Below are 21,683 nucleotides of genomic sequence, written 5' to 3'. Positions count from 1 at the left end.
AGGCTCTTATGAACATTTCGGTCCTGACCTAAGGCAAGGAAATCAAATGACATTTTTAACGCCCTGTTTTCAGGGCCGGTTTTGTGACAGCAGTAAAATTACTCTGAATCAGAGTTTAGAGAGTTTCAGTACAAAGCAGAATGCTCTCTAATTTTCATATCCCTGGGTCGTGGGCATGCCTTGGAAAAGGTGATCCCTGACATCTGGGCATAGTAGAGGCAGCCATATTTTCTGATCCCCAAAGCAAAACTTATGAATGGAAAAGAATTTTTAAAAATGATTTTGATATTTTTATCTGAAAAGTCTCCCAAAGCATAAATAATCACATTTATTAAAAAGAAAGAAAAAAATCGGCCGGGCGCGGTGACTCAAGCCTGTAATCCCAGCACTTTCGGAGGCCAAGGTGGGTGGATCACGAGGTCAGGAGATCAAGACCATCCTGGCTGGTCAACATGGTGCAACCCTGTCTCTACTAAAAATACAGAAAATTGGCCGGGCACAGTGGCTCACACCTGTAATCCCAGCACTTTGGGAGGCCAAGGCGGGTGGATCATGAGGTCAAGAGATCGAGACCATCCTGGTCAACATGGTGAAACCCCGTCTCTACTCAAAATACAAAAGTTAGCTGGGCATGCTGGTGCATGCCTGTAGTCCCAGCTACGCGGGAGGCTGAGGCAGGAGAATTGCCTGAACCCAGGAGGTGGAGGTTGCGGTGAGCCGAGATCGTGCCATTGCACTCCAGCCTGGGTAACAAGAGCGAAACTCCGTCTCAAAAAAAAAAAAAAAAAAAAATACAAAAAATTAGCTGAGCATGGTGGCACGTGCCTGTAATCCCAGCTACTCAGGAGGCTGAGGCAGGAGAATTGCCTGAACCCAGGAAGCGGAGGTTGCGGTGAGCCGAGGTCGTGCCATTGCACTCCAGCCTGGGTAACAAGAGCGAAACTCCCATCTCACCAAAAAAAAAAAAAAAGAAAGAAAGAAAGAAAAAAATCTGGGCCATGTTATCATCACTGACATAAGGAAATCAGGTTGGGGAAGCAGCTGGGAAGATACGAAAGACCAATACCTTTGCCTCATGCCCTCCTCAGATTGCCACTGCAGCCCTTGTCCGTGGAGTTACAATGATACCCTCCAGACAGTGGAGGGGAGACAGCTGATCAAGCCTGCAAGCTGCAGCACAGTGCTAACAGCAGAGAAGGGACAAGTGAAAACTAAAAGGTAGGCTCTTTTCTGGAGATTATCACGGTCTCGCTGATAACAATTTGTAAATTATGTCCATCCTTTTTTCTTTTTTACACATTTTCTTCAACCTTGTGTGTTCTTACAAATGCAAAATAGGTTAATAGCTGTTAAATACCATTTATACTAAAGTGTGAATGACTGCTCTAAGCCAATGAATGAATACATTTTATTTATTCAAGATAATTGAAAAAGAACTGTCTGAATTAGAAACTCTCCATTAGCTGGGCACAGTGGCTCACACCTGTAATCTCAGCACTTTGGGAGGCCGAGGCAGGTGGATCACCTGTGGTCAGGAGTTTGAGACCAGCCTGGCTGGCCAACATGGAGAAATCCTGTTATTAAAATTAAAAAATTAGCTGGGCATGTTGGCATATGCCTGTAATCCCAGCCACTTGGGAGATTGAGGCAGGAGAACAGCTTGAACCCGGAAGGCAGAGGTTGCAGTGAGCCAAGATCATGCCATTGCACACCAGCCTGGGCAACAAGAGCAAAACTCCATCTCAAAAAAAAAAAAAAAAAAGAAAAAGAAAAGAAAAGAAATTCTCCATTAATGGTGCAGATCTTACCATAGCCAAAGGGGGAAAATCTCAGTAGGGACAGAAAAACCAATGGACGTGGGTTTATGAGGAAGATTCAGGAATAGGAGACTACAGCTAGAGAGGGAAGGGGAGTTCTCAGTATGAACAGAATTGATGGGTAGCCAATTGGCAAGAACAGCTAGACAGTGGGGAATTCAGATGACTAGAGGAGCCTGTTTGGTGTGTACCCATCAAATTGCTTGAAAAAGATCCAATGAAAGGGACAGATAAGGATATTGGAATTTGATTATGGTTTTTGCTAGTGACAGAATGAAGTATCGTCATCATTGCGATCCCAAGTTAATATACAGTAGTTGTGAAGTTCCCTTTCTAAATTGTAAATAAGCCTGATGCTGGGGGACAACCATCTGCTCAAATTCTGACTAATAATTTTCTCTTACTAGCAAGAAATCAATGGACTCAGCACTCATGTGGGATATTTTGTGAGTGGTTTTCATTCAACAGGGTGAGTCGCCAGTGGTGAGATACGCTGATGGGGAGTATAATTTGATGTTTGTTACGTGTAAATTTTCAGTGCTGCAAAAGAAGTAGCACTCAAATACACATTTCCTCAGCAAGGCAATTTACTTCTATAGAAGGGTGAGGCTCACAGATGGAACAATGGTGAGCGCACACTTGGACAAGGAAGGAGGCGGAAGGGGTTCTTATTCCTGATGCAGGTCGCCCCTACTGCTGTATCACTCCCCTGTTGGCTAGGGTGAGATCGCACAGTCTAAGCTAATTCCAATTGGCTATTTTAAAGAGAGCCAGAGTACCAGCCAGAGTGGTGGGATGGGTAGTTTGGCAGGAAGGACAGTGATGGGACAGGTCAGAGAAGGTGACCAGGGGTGACTCAGGTCAAAGCAGGTGACCAGGATGAGTCAGGAAAGAGCAGGGGACTGGGGGAACAGATGTGAACTACCGATTAGAACTGGTGGAAAAGGTTGTTTACTGAAACTACAAAGAAGTTAAACTTTGAAATGGTGAATTAAAGATTAAGAGCTGAACATACTGACATACTGATTCTTTGAAGAGAAACTTGGAATTCACTATATCTAACAATGCTGAAGCCATTCCTCATTTCTTCCCTGTCATCTGAGGGTGAAAAAAATGCCACAAGGAAAACAAAAGCCCCAATACTCCCTTATGCTTTGTAGTACTTGACCATTCACGAATATCTTGTGGTGCTGTTGTCGGCCTCTAATAATAGATATCTTGAGTTGTAGTACTACAACTCAATGAGAAAACTAAGGCTGTAGCTGGGCACAGCCACTCACACCGGCAGCATTTTGGGATGTCGAGGAGGGAGGACTGCTTGAGCCCGGGAGTTCGAGACCAGCCTGGGCAAAAGAGTGAGACCCAGTCTCTACAAAAAATAAATTAGCCGGACATGGTGGGGCATACCTCTATAGTCCCAGCTACTCAGAGGCTAAGGTAGGAGGATTGCTTGGGCCCAGGAAGTTGAGGCTGCCTTGAGTCGGGATTGTGCCACTGCACTCCCACTCCTGCCTGGGCAACAGAGTGAGACTCTGTCTCAAAAACAAAAACAAAACAAAACAGAAACACTGAGGCTCAGAGAGGCAAGTTGCCCTACGACAGGGAAGAGGCACTAACTCACGGCTGTTCTATCTCCCATCCCCAAATGTTTGCCTGATGAAATTTGTGGTAAGCAGACTATTTGATATGGAAAGTAAAAGCAAAACAAAAAATCCTTCTTCTGCCCGTCATCTGCCAATTCACTAACTGTCCTTTATCTCTTTAAAAATGAATAATGTTGTGCTGGAGGTAGTGTCTTAACGCCTGTCATCCCGGCACTTTGGGAGACCATGGCGGGTGGATCATGAGGTCAGGAGATCAAGACCAGCCTGTCCAACATGGTGAAACCCTGTCTCTACTAAAAACACAAAAATCAGCTGGGTGTGGTGGTGCATGCCTGTAATCCCAGCTACTCGGGAGGCTGAGGCAGGAGAATTGCTTGAACCCAGGAGGCAGAGGTTGCAGTGAGCTGAGATCATGCCACTGCACTCCAGCCTGGTGATAGAGGAAGACTCCATCTGAAAAAAAAAAAAATGATGTTCATAAGTGCTCATAGGGAGACTATTAGGACTTACACACTGCTTATTGACATTGTAATAGTCATACTTACAGGGCTCTGCTGTGCACATAAATCAGGCATGCTTTTAAAGCCAGAAATAATTTACTGCATAATGTCTGCTAGTAAATTTGAGCATATGATGATCTCAAATGTGTCTTATCAGAAAGCAAACCATTCAGCTGCAAGAACCGTGTGGTATCTATAAATAAGGGCTCCCACCTTTGCATCAAGATGAATCTCCATGATAATTTCCTTCCCTCTGGCTTCTCTCCCGTTGTGAGTGGAACGCCTTCTGGGAAGAAGGGTAGAAGGGTGGCTTTAGTTTTCCAAGATTCACAACCACATGCCACATTGAATGGAGTGCTCACACAACTGAATTTCCACCTGTCCAGAGATACTTGTTTTTCGTTTTAAGTTCTGCGCTCTCTGGAGTTGACAGTGGGATCTTTTTGCTGCTTTTTGGGCTTTTGCTTTTATTTATTTATTTATTTATTTATTTATTTATTTATTGAGACGGAGTTTCGCTCTTGTTACCCAGGCTCGATGCAATGACGCGATCTCTGCTCACCGCAACCTCCGCCTCCCGGGTTCAAGCAATTCTCCTGCCTCAGCCTCCTGAGTAGCTGGGATTACAGGCATGCGCCACCATGCCCAGCTAATGTTTTGTATTTTTAGTAGAGACGGGGTTTCACCATGTTGGCCAGGATGGTCTCGATCTCTTGACCTCGTGATCCACCCGCCTCGGCCTCCCAAAGTGCTGGGATTACAGGCATGAGCCACCGCGCCCAGCCCGCTTTCTTTCTTCAGTAGTTTCAACCTGTAAAAATTGACTTGACTATTAGGTTTGATCCCAAAAGGGGCCGGGCGCGGTGGCTCATGCCTGTAATCCTTCCCAGCACTTTCAGAGGCCAAGGCAGGCGAATCACTAGGTCAGGAGTTCGAGACCAGTCTGACCAACATGATGAAACCCCGTCTCTACTGAAAATACAAAAACTAGCTGGGCACGGTGGGTGGCGGGTGCCTGTAATCCCAGCTACTCGAGGCTGATGCAGGAGAATCGCTTGAATCCAGGAGGCGGAGGTTGCAGTGAGCTGAGATCACGCCACTGCACTCCAGCTTGGTCAACAGCGTGAGACTCTGACTCAAAATAATAAAATAAAAAATAAAAATATTAAAAGGTTTCATTGGACAGAAGTTTCTCTTTACAGGAACATTGAATTGTGATTTCCCCCTTTTATGTCTCTAGAATATTTTGCCTACTTTGGTAAACTTCCATTCTGGTTGTTTGGGTTTACCTGCAGGGAAGTCAGAAGGACTAGTATTTTGCAAACCACTTAAAACTGCCATTGAAATGGCACCCAGTCAAGAACATTCTACCTTGAAGCTGGCAGCCCCAACTCTACCTCCAGCTCACAGCGTGACCCTGGAGTCTCCTTTTTCTGAGTTTCATTTTCCTTTTCAGGAAAATGCGGAGACCAGATTCACCCTCCATTTCCAGCACTCCACAGGACATTTTGTGAGATGGCAAATCAGGAAGGGGAGACTTCACGGATGGCTATAACAGCGGCTCTGCACTTTGTCGGTCACAGTAACTGCATGCCACCTCACCTCTGGACAGGGACTTCATGCGGCTCTTTAAAAACCTGGGATACTGTTTTGTGGCCTTTCAGGAGCCTCAATATTATTATTATTATTATTATTATTATTATTATTTTTTTTTGAGACGGAGTTTCGCTCTTGTTACCCAGGCTGGAATGCAATGGCGCGATCCCGGCTCACCACAACCTCCGCCTCCTGGGTTCAGGCAATTCTCCTGCCTCAGCCTCCTGAGTAGCTGGGATTACAGGCACCCGCCACCATGCCCAGCTAATTTTTTGTATTTTTAGTAGAGACGGGGTTTCACCATGTTGACCAGGATGGTCTCGATCTCTTGACCTCGTGATCCACCCGCCTCGGCCTCCCAAAGTGCTGGGATTACAGGCTTGAGCCACCGCGCGCAGCCGGGAGCCTCAGTATTATTACAAAATACATGAATATCTAGATTGTTTCTTCCTTCGGCAGTAACGTATCTGGTGCTTGTAGCCCACTTTCAATTTATAAATAATTTTCTGATTTGGTATCTTGTTTAATCAAATGCTCACACTGCCGTCACTTAAGGAAAGTGTATAAAAGAGACACCTGCATGCCTGCCTGAAAGATCTTAGAAATGTCACTGAAAATTTTCAGCAGACATGCAGGTAGGCTGGCAGGCATCATCCATCCATCCATCCTTCCATCCATCCTTTTGTTCCCTGACATAGGGAACTCATTCTCTAACACGAAGGTATACAGGACATTTGATCTCATATACCTTTTTCTTCTTTTTTAAAAATTTATTTTAGAAGCTCACATTTAATAAACTTTACTATTTTTTGTGGACAGTCTATGAGTTTCAGTGAGTGCCTGGAGCTCTTGTACACACTGCCACAAGTTAGAGGACAGTTCCATCAATCCACCTGCCTTCAGAAAAATTTCTGTCTAGTTACCTCTTTGCAGTCAAACACTTGCTCCACTCTTAACTCTTGACAATCACTAATCTCATCTCTGTTCTTAGAATTTTGCCTTTTCCAGAATGTCATTATCAAGGAAATCACACAGTGTGGGGCTGACTCTGGTTTCTTTCACTTAACGTAATGCATGTAAGATTCACTTGCAATGTTGCATGTAATGATAGTTTACTCTCATTTATTGCCGAGTAGTCATTTACTGTATTGTACCATAGTTTATTTACATTTTTAATTCATTCCCCAGATGAGGGACCTTTGGGTTGTTTCCAGGTTTTGATGATTATGAATAAGGCAGCAATAAACATTCACGTTTGGGGTTTTTTTTTTTTTTGTACAAACATACGTTTTTCATTACATTTGGATAAATACCTAGAAGAGGAATAACTAGATCATATTGTAAGTGTATTGTAATTGTATGTTTAAAAGAAGCTGTCAAAGTTTTCCCAAGTGACTGTACTATTTTGCACTCTAGCCAGCAATGTGTAAGAGTTCTAGTTACTCCACATCCTCACCAGCACTTGGTATCCTCAGTTTTGGGGTGTGTGTGTGTGTGTGTGTGTGTGTGTGTGTATGTCATCATGTTAATAGGTATGTAGTAGTATTCCATTGTAGTTTTATTTGTGTTTCCTTAATGACTTGTGACGTTAAACATCTCCTGATGTGCTTTTTTGGACAACTGTGTATCTTACTTGGTGAAGTGAATGCTTAAACTTTTTGATTTAAAAATGTCAGGTTTGCCGGTCGCGGTGGCTCAAGCCTGTAATCCCAGCACTTTGGGAGGCCGAGGCGGGTGGATCACGAGGTCAAGAGATCGAGACCATCCTGGTCAACATGGTGAAACCCCGTCTCTACTAAAAATACAAAAAATTAGCTGGGCATGGTGGCGCGTGCCTGTAATCTCAGCTACTCAGGAGGCTGAGGCAAGAGAATTGCCTGAACCCAGGAGGCGGAGGTTGTGGTGAGCCGAGATCGTGCCATTGCTCTCCAGCCTGGGTAACAAGAGGGAAACTCCGTCTCAAAACAAAAAACAAAAACAAAAACAAACAAACAAAAATGTCAGGTTTTTAGGCCAGGCGTGGTGGCTCAAGCCTGTAATCCCAGCACTTTGGGAGGCCGAGGTGGGTGGATCACGAGGTCAAGAGATCGAGACCATCCTGGTCAACGTGGTGAAACACTGTCTCTACTAAAAATACAAAAAATTAGCTGGGCATGGTGGCACGTGCCTGTAATCCGAGCTACTCAGGAGGCTGAGGCAGGAGAACTGCCTGAACCCAGGAGGCGGAGGTTGTGGTGAGCCGAGATGGCGCCATTGTACTCCAGCCTGGGGAACAAGAGCGAAACTCCATCTCAAAAAAAAAAAAAAAAAAAAAAAAGGTCAGGTTTCCTTACTTCTGCATTTTGAGAGTTCTTTGCATATGCAGGAGACAAGGCCTTTGTCAAACATATGATTTGCAAATATATTCCCCAGTCTTTGGCTTGCCTTTCATTTCCTTACCCATATCTTTTGTAGAGTAAATATTTGTTTGCTTAGTTTTTAGAGATAGGGTCTTACTCTGTTGCCCAGGCTGGAGTGCAGTGGCATGGTCACAGCTCACTGCAGCCTTGAACTTCTGTGCTCAGGCGATACTCCTGCCTCAGCCTCTTGAGTAACTAGGACTACAGGCATGTGCTATCTACACCCAGCTAATTTTTTATTTGAAAAGTTCTGGCCAGATGCGGTGGCTCATGCCTGTAATCCTAGCACTTTGGGAGGTCAAGGGGGGCAGACCATGAGGTCAAGAGATTGAGACCATCCTAGTCAACATGGTGAAACCCCATCTCTACTAAAACACAAAAAATTAGCTGGGTGTGGTGGTGTGTACCTGCAGTCTCAGCTACTCGGGAGGCTGAGGCAAGAGCGTCGCTTGAACCTGGGAGGTGGAGGTTGCAGTGAACTGAGATCACGCCATTGCACTCCAGCCTGGGTGACACAGTGACACTCTGTCAAAAAAAAAAAATTTTTTTTTTTCTGGACAGACATTATCTTGCTATGTAGCCCAGGCTGATCTTGAAATTCTAGCCTCAAGTCATGTTCCTATCTTGGCCTCCCAAACTGCTGGAATTACAGGCATGAGCCACCATGCCTGGCCGAAGTTTGTTTGTTCTTTGCAGATAGATGTCCAGTTCCACCACCTGTTGAAAAGATCATCCAGGTGTACTCAATGTAATCACAAGGGTCCTTCTGTGAAAAGGAGGGGAGGGCCAGAGTCAGAGGAGGAGATGCAATGACAGAACCAGAGACTGGAGCGATGTTCTTGCTGAAAGCGACCAAGATCCAGGAACCAAGGAATGTGGGCAGCCTCTGGGTGCTGGAAAAGGCAAGGAATAAATTCTCCCCTAGAGCCTCCAGAAACAACATGGCTCTGCTGCTACCTTGCTTTTACCATGTAAGACCCATTTGTGGGCTTCTGACTGCCAGGACTGCAAAATAACGAAGTTGTATTGTTTTATAATAACCATTACGTTTTTGTTTTTTTTTCTGTTTTGAGATGGAGTCTCACTGTCACCCAGGCTGCAGTACAATGGTGTGATCTTGGCTCACGGCAACCTCTACCTCCCTGGTTCAAGTGATTCTTCTGCCTCAGCCTCCCAAGTAGCTGGGACTACAGGCAACTGCCACCATGCCCAGCTAATTTTTGTATTTTTTATAAAGGTGGGGTTTCACCATGTTGACCAGGCTTGTCTCGACCTTCTGACATTGTGATCCGCCCACCTCAGCCTCCCAAAGTGCTGGGATTACAAGCATGAGCCACTGTGCTTGGCATATCTTTTATTTATTTGTTTGTTTGCCTGTCTTGAATTCTCTTATTTTCACTGCTTCGTATCTTCAGGATATGAAAAATTAGTCACTGGTAGCGAGAAGGATCCCAAAACATACGGACCACAAAAAGACAAATTTCGGGGTAGACATCTGTATTAGTTATCCATTGCCGAGAAACAAATTATCACAAACTTCGTGGCTTAAGGCAACAAACACTGATTATCTCACAGTGGCTATGCGTCAGGAGTCTGGAGGCACTTCAGCTGGGTATCCCTGGCTCAGTGTTTCTCATGGGTTGTAGTCAAGCTGTGGGTCACGGCTGCAATCATCTCAAGACTTGACTGGTGACAGCCCACTTCCAAGGTTACTCACATGGCTGTTTGCAGATCTCAGAAAATCTGCTTACAAAGTGACTGGCAGAGTGACTGGCACGCCTTCATGCCTCCTACATGGGCTGTCCATTGGTGGCCTGAGGGTTCTTATGTCATGGCAGCTGGCTTTTCTAAAGTGACTGATGAGAGACAGACAGAGAGAGTGAGCACTCCCCTGTTTATAACCTTACCTTGGACAAGATATATCATGACTTCTGCTACATTGTATTCATTAAAAGTGGGTTACTAAGTTCAGCCCCCACTCAAGAGGGGAGGAATTAAGCTTCCCCGCTAAAAGAGAGGAAATCTATAGACATATCTTTGAAATCATTACAGTCTATCATCTGGCCACAAATTTTTTCATATTCCTCCCGCATGTAGAAGATAATCATCGTCCTCCTCAACGGCCTCCAGGGTCTCATCCCATTACTGCACTAGCTTCAAGTCCACAGTCTCACCATCTAAGTCAGGTCTTGTAGGAGAGGATCCTCAGGTTAGTAAGTTTAGCTCTGTGAGTGCCGTTCCTCTGATCTGTGAAACTAAAGAGACTGGTTATTTGTCCCTTCGCACTTGAAACACAATGGTGAAGCAGACACAGGGTAATTGCTTCAGATATTCTTGTTCAAAAGAGGGGAGGTGCAAAGGGGTTGGTGGTCCAAGGCCGTTTGGAAAGCCAGTCGGGCGAATGTTGCAAGTTCCTTGATTAGGTCTCAAGGCCTGGGAATGCTTATCTGGGGTTCTGGGCTCCCCTCTCTGAATCCTCGGTTTTGCCCTCTTCACCAACCTTCCCTTATCACAAAAGGCAATGCGTATTTGCTACATTTTCCTAACCCAAGTTTATACGTCTTTTTCCCACGTTTTCCCCTGAAAGTCTGATGGTTTTACATTTCCCATTTTGGTTTTTGATCCATTTGGAGGTGACTTTTGTGTCAAGTGGGAGGTATATAGGTCTTTCAGTTTTTTGCTTATAAATGTCCCAGTGTTCTACCACTATGAGTTGAAATGTAGCAAAGTGACATGCTGCCAGTTTCCAGATGAGGCTTCAGGAGGTCCTTCCTGCTTCCTCCCGCTGGCACCCTCCCCACGCAGTGAGAACAAGCCTGGGCTGGCCTGCTAGAGGATGAGCGACCCCGTGGAGGAGAAAGAGCTCAGCCCAAACAAGGCCAGCCTCGTCCAACCGGCCAATGTTCCGACACATTCAAGCTAGGCAGAACCAGAATAGTAAACATGGCTTCAGACTTTCTGGGGGTTAATTCTGCAGTACAGGAGTCACATGCGTAAGTGTGTGCGGCCTGACCTAGTCATTGGATCGTATTCTAAGGAAATAATTAAACTAACTTACAAGGGTATTTAAAGAACATTTCTCACATAGCAAAAGCTTGAAATATGAGTGTTTATCAGAGTGGATTGATTAAATTTGGATGCATATAGACAGCGGAATATTCTGAAACTGTTACAAATGATGATATAGCACTGAAGCAAATTGCCTAGACTATATTCTTCAGTGAACAAGGTAAATTAGAAAGTTATTATATATTTTATAGTATGAACCTGTTGAAAAGTGTCTGGAAGAAGGGAAGGAGATATGTATATATGTGTGTGTGCGTCTGTGTGTGTGGATACACATACACATATATGGACACACATATACAAAAGTATATAATTATATATAAACATATATATTTATAAATTGTTAGGAGTGGTTTGTAAATAATTTTTCAGTTTCTTTCTTTCTTTTTTTTTTTTTTTGAGACAGGGTCTTGATAGGGTTTACTCTGTCACCCAGGCTGGAGTGCAGCAGCACAATCACAGCTCACTGCAGCCTCAACTTTCTGGGCTCAAGTGATCCTCCTGCCGCAGCCTCCAGAGTAGCTGGGACTACAGGTGCATGTGCTGTGCCTGGCTTATTTTTAAAATGTGTTTAGAGATGGGGTCTCTCCAGGTTGCCCAGGCTTGTCCGGAGCTCCCGCGCAATCCTCCCATCTCAGCCTCCCACAGTGCTGGGATTACAGGCATGAGCCACTGCACCTGGCTTTCAGTTTTGACTTTATAAGTTTGTGCTCAAATCTTTGAAAGTGAGCATCTATTTAATAAAATAATGACATTATTTCCATTTTGGAAAAATATTGTACATATGGCTAAACTGCATATAACCCTTGCAGCTATTTGATTTCTTTGGATGTAATCCTCCGGGTAATCTTTTTTCTTTTTTGAGATGGAGTCTTGCTCTGTCACCCAGGTTAGAGTGCAATGGCAAGCTCTCAGCTCACCACAACCTCCACCTCTCGGGTTCAAGTGATTCTCTTGCCTCAGCCTCCCAAGTAGCTGGGATTACAGGTACGTGCCATCACGCCCAGCTAATCTTGCCTTTTTAAGTAGAGATGGGGTTTCACCATGTTGGTCAGGCTGAGCTCGAACCGCTGACCTCGTGATTCACCAGCCTCAGCCTCCCAAAATGCTGGGATTACAAGTGTGAGCCACCACGCCCGGCTTCTCAGGGTAATTTTAATGGAGCTGTTTATTCACTGGATAGTGGGCTGTCCATACCTTAATTCTGGTATTTTCTTCTTCCCATCGGATGGTAAAGTTGCATGTACACTTCACAGCTGAAGTTCAAGCAGCGAGAATACTGGACTTAGAGTCAGAAGGCCTTGGTTCAGTATTGGCTCCTCCTCTTCGAGTTTGTTTCTTCCTCAGTAAAATTGGGCTTCACTTTTCATACAATAAACAGGTATTAAGTATGACTGTGTTCAGGCCCTATGGCTGGGTGCCAGGGGCCCGAGTGTCTGCGCTGCTTCTCTCAGAGTGTAATGAGAGGATCAATTCCTAAATGCATTAAAAAAAAAACCAGGAAATGGAATTCCAGGCACCAAACTGTGCTTTCTGCAGTTTCATTAAGTAGAAGAAATGAAACTGGATTCATTAAGAAGCTGGTGGTATAATATAGTGGCTAAGAACTCAGGCTCAGTAGCCAAAGTGCCTCAGTTCAAATCCTGGCTCCACCAGAATTTGGGGGCTATTGCGGAACCTCTCTTCAATTCAGTTTCCTCTGCCTGTAAAACGGGAGTAAGAACTGTAGATCTGCTCACGCGGTGGCTGTGAGGATTTAATGAGTTAGTATGCGGAAAACACTTAAAGCAGGGTCTAGCACATACTTAGTGCTCAGTATATATTAGCTGTTGTTATTATTTGGGATGTGCAACACATCAGACCAGATGTTTCTAACACAGATAGGACCAAGTTGATAGCAGAGAGTGATCTGGTTGTGATAATTTTCTCCGTACTCGTGGCCAAGCTTCATTCCCATCATCTGGCTGATGAAATCAATGTCCACTCACTCACTTGCTGGTCCACTAACATCCTCCCAAGGATTTCCAGCTAGAGGACGGAGTCTCAGAAGCAACTACTAGAAACTCCAGACCAGCTCTCCAGGTCCATGTGGAGATGAAGATGGGGTAGTCAGCTCCCTACTGGGAATTATTGATTCTGCCCATTATTTCAAGAGGTGTCATGTGTTTGTCTTATTGCTCTAATCATACATAGCTTCATTCCTGAAATCTTTACATGGTCTGTGATGGCTGTTAGATTTCCAGTCATTATATTTATGTTTAAAAATGTTTTCAGGCTGGGCGCGGTGGCTCACGCCTGTAATCCTAGCACTTTGGGAGGCTGAGACGGGCAGATCACCTGAGGTCAGGAGTTTGAGACTAGCCTGACTAACATGGAGAAACCCCATCTCTACCAAAAATACAAAAATTAGCCAGGTGTGGTGGTACTTGCCTGTAATCCCCGCTACTCAGGAGGCTGAGGCAAGAGAATTGCTTGAACCCGGGAGACAGAGGTTGTGGTGAGCCGAGATTGTGCCATTGCACTCCAGCCTGGGCAACAAAGAGCAAAACTCTGTCTAAAAAAAAAAAAAAAAAAAAAAAAAAAAATTTCAGCCCGGCACAGTGGTGGTACATGCCTGTAATCCCAGCACTTTGGGAGTCTGAGGCAGGTGGATCACCTGAAGTCAGGAATTCGAGACCAGCCTGACCAACATGGTGAAACCTCCTCTCTAGTAAAAGTACAAAAAATTAGCCAGGTGTGGTGATGGGCGCCTGGAATCCTAGCTACTTGAGAAGCTGAGGCAGGAGAATTGCTTGAATCCAAGAGGCAGAGGTTGCAGTGAGCAGAGATCATGCCACTGCACTCCAGCTTGGGCAACAAGAGTGAAACTCCATCTAAAAAAAAAAAAAATTTTTTTTCTAAATGACTTAGACAATCTGGGTAAATTAAGGAAAAGGTCCTCATATTGGACATTTATGTTTAGCCAATTAAAAAAAAATTTTTTTTTTTGAGCTGGAGTCTTGCTCTCTTGTCCAAGCTGGAGTGCATGGCATGATCTTGCTCACTGCAACCTTTGCCTTCTGGGTTCAAGCAATTCTCCTGCCTCAGCCTTCTGAGTAGCTGGGACTACAGGTGGGTGTGACCACATCCAGCTAATTTTTGTATTTTTAGTAGAGATGGGATTTTACCATGTTGGTCAGGCTGGTCTTGAACTCCTGACCCCAAGTGATCCACCAATCTTGGCCTCCCAAAGTGCTGGGACTGCAGGCATGAGCCACCGTGCCTGGCCTAGTCAATATTTCTAATCATACTTTAAAAATAAGTGCTTTTGCAAAATTACGACAGTAAAAAAAAATCTGACATAGCTGACTCCATCTTGCTTCTAACCTGTAAGCTGTCCTTGTTCATTCTTGGGTGTAGGCCAAGTCTAACTTTGGGAGGTATTTAGTTCATAGTCTAACCCTAAAGCAAGGATTGTAATAGCCCTTTCTGAAACTATTCCCTCCTCCTTTGAATACCAAATCACCTTTGTAGAATTAATGAAAGGTCACAGGACGAAGAGGGGTCTGAACTTTGCTAAGATGAAGGCATAGTTAAAAACCTGCCATTGTTTTGTAGAGGTCACAAGATTTGTAACCTCCCTGATCACTCCTATAGATAACGCTACTATTGTACAACTTAAGATTTGTGTTTGAGGTATTTTTCATACTCTGTGTTCTGATGAACCAGCTGCCACTGCTCAGTATAGTAAACTGGCTTATCAGGTCCTGTGGCCCATACTCAGGAACTGATTCAGTGCAAGAAGACAAACTTTGACTCTGTATGATTTCATCCCCGACCCAACCTATCAGCATTCCTCATTCCTTAGCCCCCTGCCCACCAAACTATCCTTAAAAGAACCTTAGGCACCCGCTATACCCTCTTCCAACTGTATCTTGCTTCCTTTCCCTTCAGAAAAAAAAAAAAAAGAAAAAAAAAAAACTTAGGCTCTGAATTTTTAGGGAGATTGATTTGAGTAATGACGAAACTGCTGTCCTCCAGCTTGGCTGGCTCTACAATCGTTAAACACTTCCTCTATTGCAAAAACCTGCATTAGCTTTTCTGGGTAACAAGCAAGATGAACCTGCTGGCCATTGCAAACATATTTCAAATACGTTTGGCCAATTTATTATGTATTTTTCAAATTGTTTTTCAAATGTAAAGACGTTTTCCTCTCTAAAGATAATTCTGCAGGTACCTTTTCTCTATTTGCTGTCCTAGGGTAGGTCAAGGAAAGCTTTCTGGAAGAAGTGACTTGTAATTCATAACTTCATGGGTGAGAAACACAAACCAGGTGAAGAGAGCAGGGAATGGTGTTGCCTGCAGGGGGAACAGCACATGCTTCATCTCTCTTTCATGATATTGTGTCTACTTTCAGCCCATCTGCTCCACTCACCTCTTGCTACTGCCTTGGACATTTTTGATGACATATGACTGGCTGGCTCCTGTCCCATCCTGGCCTGGACTATTCCTTTTAGCTTAATTCCTTCCCCCACTTGAACTGGTCCATCTCAAGTGTCTAATTTTTTAGTCAAGGTGAGAATTTGTTGTGCTAGCTCCTCCAGCTATGGGTTGGCTGCATAATGGTGGCATAGGTTAGATAATATGAAATAAAATGATGACACTTTTAGCAGGAGCTTAGGGTGGCAGTCTCCAATAAAAAGTCATGTTGTTTTGGCACATAATGACTGACATTTACAGTTTGGTATGCACCTACCTTCCCACCTTGTCTGTATGTCAATGCAGGACTCAATGAACACTCATATATCATCAGTCTATCAGCTAGCTTGGGCAAAGGTATGGTGTGGTAAAAAATAATGCTAGGTCAGATGTGGTGGCTCATGCCTGTAATCCCAGCACTTTGGGAGGCTGAGGTGGGCAGATTACCTGAGGTTGGGAGTTTGAGACCAGCCTCATGAACATGGAGAAACCCTGTCTCTACTAAAAATACAAAATTAGCCAGGTATGGTGGTGCATGCCTGTAATTGCAGCTACTCGGGATGCTGAGGCAGGAGAATTGCTTGAACCCTGAAGGCAGAGGTTGTGGTGAGCCGAGATGCACCATTGCACTCCAGTCTGGGAAAAGAGAAACACTCTGTCTCAAAAAAACAAAAACAAAAACAAAACTCAATGGCTTTGAACAAACACTTTGTGCATGTTACATGGCCAACACTAACTGGCTTAGGCCATGTATTCCATGCCTTCTCAGTCCAGGACACAAGCTTAAGAAGAGCCCTTATCTGGGACATGCTGCTCTCCTGGTATAAAGAAAAGAGGAAGATGGTGGAACCACGTGACAGCTCTTAAAGCTTATGTTTGGGAGGGGCATCCATTACTTCTCTTCACATTCCATTGCTCAAAGCAATTCCGTGGCCAAGCCTGAGGTCCATGTGGAGGAAGGATACTTCTTCTATAGGAAGCAGCAGTAAATATTTTGAACAAATGAACGTTCTTGCAGTTTATCAAAACCAGTATCATTTGTCCCATGCTGCAGGTGAGAAAACCAAGCTGAAGAAGGTAATTTGATCAAGGTCACAGATTAGAATTCAGTTGTGAATGGCTGCAGAGTTGGTCCATGCAATCTCTCTTCAGATTTTTCCTTCAACACGGTGTAGGCACATAGAATTGTAATTTACTTGGGGACACAATCACTTCTCTTCAGCTCCAGAAGCTTCTCCGTGAAAATCTCTAGAGCTAAACCACCCGTGAAATATTCCTGGAAGGATGTGAAGCTAGAAAGGGGTCAAGCTCGGGGAACTGCCCCCTTGGGAGCTGACTCTTTCATTCAGGACTTTTTTTTAACTGTTGAAGTATTTATCTGCTTCATAGCTTTGTAGATCCTTTGGACTGGGATCACCTATCATCTACCACCTTTTGTTTTGTCTGTGTGAGAGAGAGTCTGAGCTCCTCAAAGCTTTTTTCTAGGTAGTTTTTGGTATTTCAGATTGCAATGGATATCTATATTAACAAAAATTATTAGTGGGGTGGAAAGAGTATCTTTAGGTGGGAAGAGGGGCACAGAAGTTACAGCCAACACAGAGAATCCTTCGATGTTTGTAAATATCTGTTAATTTCCGTTGCCTCCCCCACAGTTTTCCCGGTTTCAGAGCTTCTGCTCCCAGGTGCATGTGCCGTGTGATAACAATGGGTAGATTTTGACTTGCCAGGTTTAAGCGTGTCATTCAGGGCAGGGGATTAGGCTCAGGCCAGTGAGTTACCTAGGACACTCAATTTAAGGAGGCACTCGCACAAACCTGAGAGTTCGCCTCACCCCAGCCCAGCCCAGTGTCTGCTAAGCATTTATCATAACCCTGCTGCATGAAAATGCCTGGCGAGCTTACCTGTGAGGATCACCTGCCACTCCCCTCCTCCGCCAGACGACGCAGAGGGCCTCCCTGTCCTGTGACTTTGCTTTGCCAGTGATGATTTCCAGGTTACTGTGTAGGAGCGTCTGGCCCACGATCGTGTGCGGAAGACCGAGAGAGGGAGTGTGCGTGTGAGCCACTCAGGCCGGGCGGGTCCATATCCGGGGGTGGGAGGGGCCGCCCCTCCCTCCAGGTCCCGAGGTGGATAGGGGGTGGGGAGTGACGCGCAGAGATTCCCTTTCGTCCCTTCGGATCCTGAGAGGGTGGCAGAAGGAATGCGAGGGTGACTCGGCGTGGATTTAGGGCGTGCCCACCTTGCAGATCGGCCTCCTAGAGTGTCCCCAGGGCCTGAGACGCCGCGGGGACAAGGAAGAAGAGGAGGAGGAACCCGAAAAGGGCTCGCCTAGCCTGCCACCGGCTCCGAACTTGCCCGAGAAACTAGTGCGGAGGGAGGGGCCGGCCCTGGCCGCGGCGGGAGGAGGGGCGGTTGCAGCTGCATCCAGCCCCGTTGGCTTCCTTCCCGGCTCTCCTTCGCCTCCTCCTCCTTTTCCTCCTGTATGAGTCAGGCATTTCCCGGGGATTTGGAGCAGCCACGCGCGGCCCGGGCGCACGGAGCTGTAGCAGCCGCCGCCGCCGCCGCCGCTGCTGCCGCCGTGCCGCGGCCGCTACCGCGGCGAGCACCCGCGTCCCGGGCGCGCACGGATCATGGAGAGGGCGGCCCAGGGCGCAGACGGCGGCGGGGGCAGCAACAGCAGCAGCCGCAGCAGCAGCCGTGCCACCTCGGCGGGCTCCTCGCCCTCCTGCTCCTTGGCGGGCCGAGGGGTCTCCAGCCGGTCGGCGGCGGCCGGGCTTGGTGGCGGGGGCAGCCGCAGCAGCCCGGGCTCGGTGGCCGCTAGCCCGTCCGGAGGAGGCGGCCGCAGGAGGGAGCCGGCGCTCGAGGGCGTGCTCAGCAAATACACCAACCTCCTCCAGGGCTGGCAGAACAGGTAACGCGCCAGCCGCCCGCGCCACTGCGCGCCCCGCCTCGCGCGCCGCTGTGTGTTTGTGTGTGTGTGTGTGTGTGTGTGTGTGTGTGTGTGTGTGTGTGTGTGTCTGTTCGCGCGCGCGCGCGCGATTGTGCCCTCAGCGAAACTGGTGATACCTCCGTACGGTGCCCTTCCTGCGTCCCTGCTCCCCTTCAGGTGGGGTGCCCAGGATGGGGCGCGCTGTGGCCCCACCCCGGGACCGCACCGCAGTAGCGGGGAGGGAGGCGAGAGCCCTGGTTTTCTTCTGTGCTGGCACCTGCAGAGACTGGAGTGGCAGGAGGAGCGTGCTGGTCTCGGTGCTCTGGTTGCCCGCGGTTTCCCACACCTCTGAAGAATGATTGGGAAAGGGAGGCAGAAGGGGCGTGCTTTGTGTCTGTGTTAAAAAGCGTTAGCACGTCTGCTTCGATGACAGCAGTTCTCTGCGTAACACAGTTCATTTTAAAGTTTGGTGCTTCCGAACACCACCACCATCAACAAAAATCTGCCACTTGTCATCCTGGGAGACCGTACACACCCCCGCCCCAGTTTGTGCCTTGCAACCACCGATCTCTGTAATGGAAGTTTTGCTTAAAAAGAGAAGGAGACTGGGCGCAGTGGCTCACGCCTATAATCCCAGCACTTTGGGAGGCCGAGGCGGGCGGATCACGAGGTCAGGGGTTCGAGACCAGCCCTGCCAACATAGTGAAATCCCGTCTCTACTAAGAATACAAAAAATTAGCCGGGCGTGGTGGCGGGTGCCTGTAATCCCAGCTACTCGGAGGCTGAGGCAGAAGAATCGCTTGAACCCGGTAGGTGGAGGTTGCAGCAGCCCAGGCGACAGTGTGACTCCAACTAAAAAAAAAACCCTCCTCCCTTTTAATATTAATAGCAGTTTACATTATTATCATTATTTCCTCTTCAGGTCCCTTTTGGAGTTTCCTGCTCACTTCCCCCTCACAGTTGAGAAGCCTAGTTATACACACGCGGAAGGATGGAGCTGGCGAGGAAGGGGCGTAGGAGACTTGGAATGGTTTGGAATGGTGGTAGTGCGTGTAAGATCTGCCATCGTGAGGAAGACAGGGACAGATGTGGCACTGCTGTTTACTGTTTTTTTGTTTTTGTTTTTGTTTTTGTTTTAAATTGTTTTTCAAAAGCAAGCCAGAGGGAAATACAAATGTCCCATGAGAGGAGAACAATGCTTTTTGGAGATGTGGTTGGTGGGATATTTTGTTCTGCTTATTTAATGGTCCCCAGATTTTAATAGACTTGGGGCTTTTAAGGATGTTTGTGAGATTTAAATCATACCCTGGAAAGTTGCTTATCTCTGCTGTGTGGACTGCTTACTTGGTTATTTCTTCCTGTAGATTGTTGGGAAATGTTCAGATTTGCTTCCATCCAAAACATATCAGGCAGTTATTTTATTTTTATTTTTATTTTTATTTTTTATTTTTTTTTGAGACGGAGTTTCGCTCTTGTTACCCAGTCTGGAGTGCAATGGCACCATCTCGGCTCACCGCAACCTCCGCCTCCTGGGTTCAAGCAATTCTCCTGCCTCAGCCTCCTGAGTAGCTGGGATTACAGGCAAGCGCCACCATGCCCAGCTAATTTTTTGTATTTTTAGTAGAGACAGGGTTTCACCATGTTGACCAGGATGGTCTCGATCTCTCGACCTCGTGATCCACCCGCCTCGGCCTCCCAAAGTGCTGGGATTACAGGCTTGAGCCACCGTGCCCGGCCATCAGGCAGTTATTTACATGAAACTGAATTTGAAGGAAAAGGACTTTTGAAGTATGGAACAGTTGTTTCTGTATTGATATTCTACATACAGGACTTTCTGAGTCACCTGGGCTTCCTGGGAGATGTGTTACTATATTAGTGGAAGTTGCACTTAACTTTTGAATCCTTTTATTTCTCAAAATGGTCCTAGTGTCCGCTGTTGCCTCTCGCTTTCGCCTTTCAATTCGTGAAAGCTGAAAAAGAATAGGTAGAGTGCGTAGGTAGAGGGAGATAGGAGATGACTAAATCTGATTCCAGTTCTTGCTAATTATGTCTCATTAATGGCAACTCAAGGGATCTTGTCAGTGACAGCATTTTGTTGGTGTGTTGAGCAATCGCTTTTAATAGCCTTTTTTCAAGTAGATTATGAGGCCAACAGAGCTTTTACCCTGGATTTCAGTTATTTTATTATTTACTTTCTGGGGAACAATTTTTTTTTTTTACCTGCAATGTGTATTAAAGGATTTACTCTTTGGAGTGGACTTAGGAGGCACTGGAGTAACTTTCTTTTGCATTATTTTAAACCCATTTTGGTGTTTAGATTGGAGGTAAGATTGAGAAGAGGCATGCTTAATGACAGTAATACCTACGTGATTGCAGGCTACCTGGGTGAAATGTGGTGTTATGTACACTTCTGAGCATGCTTAAGTGATGTCTCACTTAAGTGAGACATTTGAGTTTGTTTACTGTGATTTATAGCTGCCAATGTTTGTTCTTACCACACCTGTTTTCCAAGTCTACCACTGACTCCGTAAGCATTGTCTATAATTGTTAACATCTCAGTGTCAGGGTTTCTGTTTCCCACATTGTGCTCTCTGAACGATGGCTGAGGGTCCATTAGTAGTTGGGAGAAGATTTACGATGACTCTGTGATTGCAAAATTCTCCCTTCTCGAAGGGTCTTATGAAGGGAGAGGTGGGTTAGTGAAAAGGAAGAGAGAAGAGGATAAAAATAGAGACTTTGAAAATGCATTCATTTGTTCAATTAATTTATCTATTCAGAGATTGTTTTATTGAGCACCTACTATGTGCCAGGTACTGTTCCAGGACCTGGAGCTACCACCTTCTCCTTGTCCAGGGAAATGCCTTAATGACAAGTAACCGGCTGATTCATGCTGCCTTTCCTTATGGGCCTCATGGCATCTTCCTTTGGCAGTTCTTTTCAAAGTGCCCACAGTTAATGACAAATCTATAGCTACCAAGTTCTTGGTTTGACCTCTCAGGCTGCTGTGCAATTCTAATGCTCTTCACCAGCTCCCAGGACTTAACACCGATCACCCACTAACAGTCTGTACCCTGGTATCCTCTTGCACGTCCTCAAGTGGCTGTAAAGCTTCTCTTTTAACGTTTGGCATCATATTCTGCCTTTATTTGTAGCCTCATCCTCATGCCCTTAGGAAGGCAGTTTGGGCCAGAACACGAAATAAATGAATAAAGAGACGTCACAGGAAAGAAAACAGCATGATCGGAACATGCTCAACTCAGGAGAGGAAGTTCAGGACATTCGACTCACACTCCCCGGATCAGAATGTGAAATAC

At 45.9% G+C, this 21,683-nt stretch overlaps 1 protein-coding gene and 1 long non-coding RNA gene across 5 annotated transcripts in view; one reads left to right on the top strand and one right to left on the bottom strand.

The window, feature by feature from the left end:
* Positions 1-1,016: 1,016 nt before the first annotated feature.
* Positions 1,017-17,535, bottom strand: LOC141585638 (uncharacterized). The gene is made up of 3 exons (XR_012519230.1): positions 17,342-17,535; positions 4,135-4,207; positions 1,017-3,874 (listed from the first exon to the last, which is right to left on the bottom strand). It is a non-coding gene; the product is annotated as an uncharacterized LOC141585638 (long non-coding RNA).
* Positions 17,536-18,067: 532 nt separating this feature from the next.
* The window catches only part of OSBPL10 (oxysterol binding protein like 10), a 325,696-nt gene continuing 322,080 nt past the window's right edge, over positions 18,068-21,683 (top strand). For all 4 annotated transcript variants that reach the window (XM_039480176.2, XM_074405790.1, XM_039480174.2 and 1 more), the window contains exon 1: positions 18,068-18,351. In XM_039480176.2, coding sequence (XP_039336110.2) covers positions 18,071-18,351 — 281 coding nt within the window. In that variant the 5' untranslated portion in view covers positions 18,068-18,070. The remainder of the gene's footprint in view (positions 18,352-21,683) is intronic.

Source organism: Saimiri boliviensis, chromosome 9 (genome assembly GCF_048565385.1).
Source record: "Saimiri boliviensis isolate mSaiBol1 chromosome 9, mSaiBol1.pri, whole genome shotgun sequence".
NCBI lineage: Eukaryota > Metazoa > Chordata > Mammalia > Primates > Cebidae > Saimiri > Saimiri boliviensis.
Note: the sequence above shows the minus strand (reverse complement) of the source record. Positions and strands in the feature narration are given on the sequence as shown.